Source organism: Sinocyclocheilus grahami, unplaced genomic scaffold, assembly GCF_001515645.1.
Source record: "Sinocyclocheilus grahami isolate Dianchi unplaced genomic scaffold, SAMN03320097.WGS_v1.1 scaffold15.1, whole genome shotgun sequence".
In the NCBI taxonomy this organism is placed as follows: Eukaryota; Metazoa; Chordata; class Actinopteri; order Cypriniformes; family Cyprinidae; genus Sinocyclocheilus; species Sinocyclocheilus grahami.
In genome coordinates, this window is record NW_015505194.1 from 1,686,672 (window position 1) to 1,695,910 (window position 9,239).

Below are 9,239 nucleotides of genomic sequence, written 5' to 3' on the forward strand. Positions count from 1 at the left end.
ATGTCTCTATACTCACTTGACTGAACTTGACAAATATAATAAATAGGCAAGAATACTTAATCTAATTTCCTCCTCATTATCTTCTTCATCACTATTATCATCACAGAATTCTCTGTGCCACTGCATACAGAGGATGACGATGAGGGTGATTGTTTTAACTGAGGCTGGCTAAGATGACACTTACTTGCGGAATGTGGGAATGCCGTGGATAGATCGTCCAGGTGACGTCCCGGAGCTCTGGCTGCGTCCAGAGAGTAGACTGTCTGTTTCAAACTGGAAAGTTCCATCACAGTCATCTGGAACATCAAGGAATTCACCATCGCTCCACACCTTCACACGCCCATCCATGGTCTGATATTTGATCTCTATGGAAATACTTGTCTGAAATACAAAATGATAAATAAAAAACATAACTTAAATTAATTATACATATTTATGTAAAAAAAAATTATATGCACAGTACATATTTATTTCACTTTTTTACTTGTCTTCAAGTAGACTACTGAATATAACATAATATAATAAAATAAAATAATACAAGAACAAACGTTTATTATCTATTATTGAAAAACCTGAAATACACGTATATCTTATTGTACATTTTATTTAAAATACGTTCTGCACAAAACAGAAATTAAGTACTAAGTAAACCCTAACTAGTTCACAGGTTTTACAAGCAATTAAGACATCTGTCTAATCCTGACAAAGCTGAAGAAAGGTTTAGGGTTAGGTGTTAGAGTTAAGTGTTAGGGTTAGGGTCATGCTAACCCATGTGGCAGTATCAGTCTGTCAGCATCAGTTACCCTTTCCTTCTCATGTTTACAAACTCATTAGAAGGAACAAGGAACAATTTAGCCTCAGTCCAACTTATCCCTGTCAACTGCCTTACGGTCACTTCTCCCAAGGGCACAAGTCATACAATAGGGGGAACCTGAGACCTGCTGCAACTTTACTTAGATATAACCCCTGCTTTAATTAACCAATACAAATTTCACGCTTTGCTGATGTCTCATCTCAACAGAAAAAAATTAATGAATAAAAATAAAGAATCAGTTTTATAGTTTTTGCAGAGTATTAGTAAGTACAAGTGGACCATCAAAGACTAAGAATAAAAGCAGTAAAATTTCTTAAAAGTTGCTTTTTTGATGCAAAAATCATAAAAATGTTACAATAATGTTAAGTATTGCTCTGGGTCGAGTATGAAACAGAAATGGAGGAGAAACATCAGACACAGCGTTACTCAACGCTATGTGAATAGTTTAGATTGACTTTTCTTGGTAATGCAACCAATAGAATATGTGTTTCTCTCATTTTAGAAAGTTTTTATTTTCCTATCCACAATATTTTAATTTAGTTTGAGGTTTTTTTATTTATTTTTTTAGTTTGCATTACCCTAAGCAAGATAAAAGATGACCAAGGACCAGCCAGTGATCACTATGCATTGTGTTGCATAACAGCTTTGACAATTTAATAATAACTCCTTCTGTGTTGCGCTGTGGGGAAAAAAATCAGGTTTTGAATGACATTTAGGCAAATGCAAATGAATTAATAATAATCCACTTAGCTTAAAAATGTTTAAAAGGAGCAATGACCAAACTATTTTGTTGGTAAGATCTTGGCTGAAAATGCAGCAGATCAGCAATCAAAGGTGTCTTAATAGAGAAAATCATTTTAATTTTAACACCACTTAAACCGAGATTTTATTTAATCAAGCAATTAATTAACACAGATGAGCAGGACCCATACAGAAATCAACCTGCACATGAAAAAGAGAAATAAAACTGAACAGTCCTCTATAGCCTCCGAGTATATCTGTAACCATGACAACAACATTTTTGTGCAAGTTTGGCAAAAAACAGACCCCTGCGGTGAAATATGTGAATAGATGTTTTTGTGAGTGTGTGTGTTATATGAAAAAAGAGCATTTCTGATCTGTCAGACCAGAACATAAACATGCACACACACACTGCCTGCGATCCTCACATCTCACCCGTATGGCTGTGTTATTGTCGTCAATAAGAGTGTCAGACACCTCCAAGTGACCCTCCTCCACCACCTTCTGTAGAACCATGCGGAAAGTGCCAATTAACCTGCAAACACAAAAAGATCAGTCAGACAGCTGTGTTTAACAACAGTCTAACACTTTCCTTCTCTCACTTTGGTCCAGCCCAATGTGCACTGAACTTAAAAGGGTGGTTTGGTCTTGTAGATACACTGTGACAACTACAAAGACAATGAAAAATAACAAAACTGTGAGAAACACACTCACACACACACAAATATAGACTCTATACATGAAATAAAATATTAAAGTATGCAAAGCTTAGATAGATTTCATGAACTTCAAAGACAATATCTTTACGGCTTTTTTAATATCTATTTTTAAACTTTATAAATTTACTGCTACTGTTATTAGCAGTCAGCCATGATTAATTATACTATTGTTTAAAGTTGGTAATATTTTTGAAAGCTGCATTTATTTGATCAAAAATACAGCAAAAACAGTAATATTGTGAAATATTATTCAATTTAAAATAACTTATGTATTTTTCTATATTTTAAAACATAATTATTCCTGTGATGACAAGGTTCAGTTTTCATCCTTTAAAAATCCTTTAGAAATCATTCTAATATGCTGATTTAGTGCTCAAGAAAATATACTATTATCATCAGACTTGAAAATGGTTGTGCTGTTTAATTATTTTGTGGAAGCTGTAATACATTTCTCCAGGACTCTTTGATAAATAGAAAGGTAAATCATCTTTTATTTTAAGGAAATCTTTTGTGAACAATTTAATAGTAATTACAAGTAATTACTGTTTTGAACAATTTATTTTGTCCTTGCTGAATAAAAGTATTAATTTCTTTAAAAAAATAAAATAAAATAAAAGATATATATATATCAGACTCTGGTCCGTGTTTTGTGTGTGTTTTGCTCCTCATGTGCCTTTCTGTGTTTCCTTATTTGGTCATTTTCCTGTCTTTGTTTAGTTTAATTGTGATTCCGTTCAGCTGTGTTCTATGAATTACCTTTGTATTTAAGTTCCTGCCTGTTCAGTTTCCCTTTTGTCTGGTCTACTTGTTACGTGGATGTATTTCCTGCTGTCTTCTGTGTTTATGTACCCTGTGTTCCATGGATTAAAAACTGTTTTGTATATTCCTCGTCTCCTCGCTCCTTAGTTCCTGTTATCCTTGTGTGTGTGTCGTGTCTATATATATATATATATATATATATATATATATATATATATATATAAAAAGAATTACAATGTTTACAAGATTATTATTATTATTTATTTTTAGTTAGGAAACAGCCTTTAACAGCATTAGTTATAAAAAAAAATTGGGGAAATACTAGTAAATTGGCTGTACTGTTAAAAAAAGAACATTATTAAATTAGTTTTTTATTGTTTAATCAATACTGAATACTGTCCCCTCTATGAATAATGTAGACATTTTCCAATAAAAACTAAGTTTAATTTCTTTATTACAACAAGAAAGATGCAATCTCTCCAGCCACACAAACACATGCTTTATACGTAACCACAACGTCTGTCATGAGTTTAGAAGCACACAGATGCACAAATCAAGACATAAGAAGATCAGCAAACACATGGGCGATAGTGATGTGTCTTTGTTCTGATTGTTAACTCAACTCTCTATGAAAACTGATAGGCAGTGAACCAAAGCAATCAGAAGCTCGGGACTGACCAATTAAATGCCACATGTAGTTAGAGTACACATACTCTCTCTTGTCTATTACTGCATCACTGTCAGAAAGAGAAAGACAGGCGGGTCTATCCATGTAGTCAGTGAATATGATGAGAAAACACATTAAACCACCCTAAACCGCTTGTTCAGCTAGAAGGACTCGATAAAGGGAAAAAAGACTATCGTGATTGATAGTTCAGTGGTGAAATAATGACATTTTGACTGTCACTGAACTGTATGCATCCACAGGTGAATAATTCACTGATCCTGGATCAAGTTCTGGCTCCCGATCAACTTTTCTAAAGACCCCACATACATTATTGATCCCCTGAACAAACAACAGACAATTGACTTTCATCTGCTCCATAATTTACTGCGTCCTGCCTTGTCAAGTCACTAGTCTTTTGTTGTAGCGGTCAGAACTGGAGAATTCACAACCATAAATATCCATATTTACTACGGTAAAAAACATGTTTTTCAAGCATTACCCAACTACCAGTTTTTCCCAAATTGCTTTCCAACATTTTTACCACGTTAATCTCCTACAGCATACTAAAACCCTATGACACTGTCAAGTTGATTTCTGAAGTTCCGATATGTGATCTAAATAATAATTGTAATCAGTTTTGACTTCTTTTTACTACTTTACTGTTTTTAATTTTATTTTTACCGTTATTGTGAAGGCCATAACCACCACAGACATTGAGTAGGACATATCGTAGCAGGGACATATCTAATACCAAGGACCTGCCGAGAAGGAGTTTTCACTTTGTTAGTGAGTAATATAATGAGTGGCCATGTTGGAGACAGAATTTGAAGGTTTTCTGCATATTCGCTGTAGTTGTCATCAGTAGCAGATCCTGATATAGAGCAGCAGTGCTCTCTCCTGCACAGCACTCTCTTCCAGTGATATCACTAATTTAAATGCATGAAAATGCAGACCAACATCTGATATACATCCACTGACATAAAGCATTACATGTCATTGGATTCAAACCCAGGCTTACTTCTAAACTAACTCCCTACTACCTTTTTTAACACGGTGAGTGGTTAAAACATACACATACTTCTGTTAAAAAGTTTGGGGTTCGGTAAGATGTTTAAATGTTTCTCTATCTACTGTTCTCTCTCTTTGAATGTCTCTCTATCTCTTTGATTTCATTTGATCGAAAATACAGCAAATTATTATTACAATTTAAAATAATGTTTTCAATTTTAAGATATTTTAGAATGTAACTTATTCCCATGATGGCAAAGCTGGACCTTCACCAGCCATTACTTCAGTCTTCAGTGTCACACGATCTTTCAGAAATCATTCTTATATGCTAATTTGGTGCTCAAGTAACGCAAATGTGATGCATTTTTTCAGAATTATTTGATAAATCAAGTGCAAAAGTGCAATTATCTGAAGCAGAACACTTTGTAACATTACTGTATCTTTTGATTTAATTGATTTCTTCTCATATTGACTATAATTGCAGGATGGCATCCTATTAATGTCTTTGCAGAAATCTACAATGTCACCACCTGGTGGTCAGTTGTTCATGAAATAACAACAGCAGTGCTGAATGAATCTTCCCAAGGATAGGAAATCTTCATCTCTAATGTATAACCTTTAAGTCTTGCATAAAGAAGATAGAGTTTCTGAGCTACACATCAGTCTCACACCTGGTGTTTTGTCCCGACCTACTGAGTTTGCAAAGCACAAGATATCACATGGTGTTTGTCGATACAGTCAGCTACAGTATGTAATGCATATGATGGATAGAAATTACATCTGTAAATAACAAACAAATAGCTAATGAGCTGCGTGGTTGACATATGTCACAATGGCATGTGAATTATTCAGCAGATGCTTTTCTTATACATTGTGATCTATTCACAGGTGTCATTGAGACCACAATAGATATCTGTGAACTTAAAACAATGCCTATGATAACACAAAACAAAGCGCTGACCATTGATTGCAAACCATAATTAAATTAACTTAATAGTCGTGGTAGATTTTTCTACTGGCGCCCACGACAGCTGTTGATTTACTTAGTCACGTCGATGTAGCCAGACCTGTTGAAATGGAACTGACTTAGATTGGAAGAGACATCAGATTCACTCACAAGCAAGAGCAACAGAGAATCTGTTAGCACCACTGCAACCTAACATCTCAACTCAATCTAGAATCTGATGTATTCTAGAGAAACGTCAGGAAGTTATCCATATATACAACTACACACACTGACGTCTGCATCAGCAGGAGTGTCACACCATTCAGGACACAGAATTTACACGTCATTCAGTGGAGAACAGCTAGTAATGACTGTCAGCCATTCCACCACCACTGAAGGAAGACAGTGGATGGAAACACACCACAGCATTTCTTCAGAAAAAGCGCAGTGGGGGAAAAACTTCACAGACTGAATACTGACAGGTACAGGTAAAAAAAACAGGAGCACTGCATTCCATCAACAAGTTTCTAGAAAATACTGGAACTGGAACTGATAGGATGGACCTCAATCCTGTGTCTGCTCTCTCACTCATATCTCATGAATGTTATAAAGTGTAAATTAGAATACACATTATAATAAATGTAATAAACTAATATTTAAAATGACTTTAATACTGACACAAGAAAATATTAAAACATTATAATTAAAATATCTTATTAATTTATTTATAAACCTGAAGAGAAACATTCAAATCATTGTTTTAAAAATTATTTTTAAAATCTAAAAATTCAAAATAAATACAAACTGTGCTGGGAAGTAGAGACAAACACTTTACTTAAAAAGAAACAAATGAAGTGTTCAAATGCAAAAGCCTCAGAGTGCCATCTGAAATTTTCTTCTAAAATTAGCATTTTTATCAGGCTCCTATGTTTAGGTTCAGTAATTTTACTTTAATGGCAATGTATAGGTCATTTTCTATGCCATTAAAGTGAAATAAATTAACATAAATATAGGAGCCTGATAAAAATGCTCATTTTAGATGAAAATTTCAGACAACACTTAAGAGCCTTTGCATCTGAACTCTTCAAATATACTAAATATATAAAATACAATAAATTATTTACAGCACAAAACCTGCAGTAGGATGGCCTCACCCCTGCTGTTCTCATGTGTAATAATATCTCAAAATACCAGAAAGGCTCAAATTGTCTACACATGCTACTAGACTGTCAAAACAGCATGATTATGAAAACCAGCGTCACAAAGAGTTCAGCCATTATGAGTTATGAGGTCATATATGGTCAGATGGAAATAACATATCTTCTTCAAATTTAAGACTGTAATAATTCTTGTATATGTCTTGATTACATTGTATTTTCTAAAAATAGCCTCTTAAATATATAGAGATGTGTGTCAATAAACCTTTTTTAGCTGATCTGATAGCAAATGTGACCGTGGACCACAAAACCAGTCTTAAAGGGTTAGTTCACCCAAAAATGAAAATTACCCCCAAGTCATCCTAGGTGTATATGACTTTCTTCTTTCAGACGAATCCAGTTGGAGTTATATTAAAAATGGTCTTTGATCTTTCAAGCTGTTTAATGCCACTCAGCGGGTGTTGCATGCATCAGTCCAAAAGAAGTTAAATAAAAAGCGCCCATCCATGAAAAAAGTGTCTCACACGGCTCCGGGGGGGGGCTAAGTTTAGTTTTATTTAGTTTCATTAATGGTTTTGTTAGTTTTAGTTTAGTTTTTATTTTGTGAACACATTTTTATTTAGTTTTTATATATTTTAGTTTCAGTTTTAGTTTTAGTAATTATAGTTTAGCAGAGTTAACGGAACACTTCCAGTGTATACCAAAGCAAGACATTTAATTTTAGCAAAGTTGTACTCTTGTGCAAACCTCTTAATAATGAAAATAAATTAATTGTTTACAATTGAACAAAAACCCAAAATATGCAACTTATGTAAAGGTTTTCAGAGGTACTATAAAGCTACAGGCAGCTGAGTTTTTATCAGGGTTGGAGCTAAATTCTGCAGGACAATGACCCCTCCAGTGCTGGATTTGAGGAAATCTGTTCCTTGTAATCGTCCTTGAAATTCTGTAAACAACAAATTTGTTGGATCTTCTGCAGACGAGCAACGCAATCATACCAGTTCTAAAGCTACACAGGACATGGCAAGCTGTCAAATCACCATGCGGCTGCCGCTTTCTCTCATTTTGGATGCGTTTTGTACAGTCAAAGCGGTGCTCGTGTCATGGACTCGAGGCGGACGTTGCCATAGTATTCGTAAAGCGTGACAAAATGACTATTCACTGAAGTCAGCTCATCCAAAAATTGTAATTATGTGTCTGTTAACTTACTCTCATGTTGTTCTCGCACGTCAAACACGCTTTTAAACGTCCGTGCGCTGTAAGGTGTGCATTATTATTATTTCCCATTTCATAGTTATTTCCCATTTAATTTCCCACGTCTTGTTTTTAAAATTGCAAAAACGCATCCTCTGTGAATAGCCGCTTAGGATTCAGCTCACGTGCATGAAGCGCCATCTACAGGTATTTCCCTAAACAACCACAAGTCCGATTTTCTGGCATAGAATGAGAGCTTATTAAATCACGAACACGATTACTTATTTTTGCTAATTGTTATTTTATTTTAGTTAGTTTTTCCATTACTGTTGTTAGTTTCGTTTAGTTTGAGTTTTTCATTTATTTTGAATTTTTATTTTTATTTCAGTTTATGAAAATGTTTTTTGACCAATAGTTTTAGTGTTAGTTTCAGTTTTCGTTTATGAAAATAACCTTGGGGTGAACAAAGGCCTCCTGTAGCGAATCGATGCGTTTTTGTAAGAAAAATATCCATATTCAAAAATAATAATCACTTTAATGTAGCTTGCGCCAACAGTTGTACACGGAAGCAGCCCCGGGCGGATGACGTATGAGTTCAGCGTTGCGCATGTGCCGGTGAGTCTCGTGAAAACCAACGTTTGTTAACAGGAGCAAAGGAAGCAAAGTTTCCTTACTTTAGCAAAGGAAAACCAGTCTCCTCTTGGCTTATATCGAAATCCTCTGACATTCTTCTTTCATTTTCCATTACCCATACTTGCAAAGTTTGGTGCAAAAACAAAATGAAAATTAAATTATATAATTTACATTTGCCATTTCCAACAGTAGTCTTAATATGTACATTGCATGCAAATTTGAACGCTTTATAAGTTGCGAAATTAAAATGAAAATGTATAACACAAATTGATTTGATATGTGTAGCATGTCCAAGCAGAAATGGTAGCACAATGATCATTTAAATGCTATTTGTCCTAAATGAATTTAGACTAACAGTTAGAACACTTGGGATTGCATTTTCATCATGACGCCGTGAGATATTTGTAGCAAAATTCAGTGCGGCTTTGAAAATGCATTCCGAGCTGACCACGCCCACCCTCCATCAATCATTGCTTCAAGGCAGGGATTGGCGGAAGCTTGGTACGTTTGGATCGTTTGAAACATGGCGGCTGGAGATCTGATAAGATCGTTGAATTCACTGGCAGATGAAGTGGAGCGTGAACAGAGAAATATATGAAGC

The 9,239-nt window shown here is 34.7% G+C and overlaps 1 protein-coding gene across 1 annotated transcript in view; it reads right to left on the reverse strand.

The window, feature by feature from the left end:
- LOC107602556 (otoferlin-like) overlaps positions 1 to 9,239 on the reverse strand; it is a 66,412-nt gene that overhangs the window by 27,605 nt on the left and 29,568 nt on the right. Inside the window, exons 4-5 of the mRNA XM_016295087.1 lie at positions 1,991 to 2,090; positions 185 to 381 (exon numbers count right to left, since the gene is read on the reverse strand). Of these exons, the coding sequence (XP_016150573.1) occupies positions 185 to 381; positions 1,991 to 2,090 (297 nt within the window). The remainder of the gene's footprint in view (positions 1 to 184; positions 382 to 1,990; positions 2,091 to 9,239) is intronic.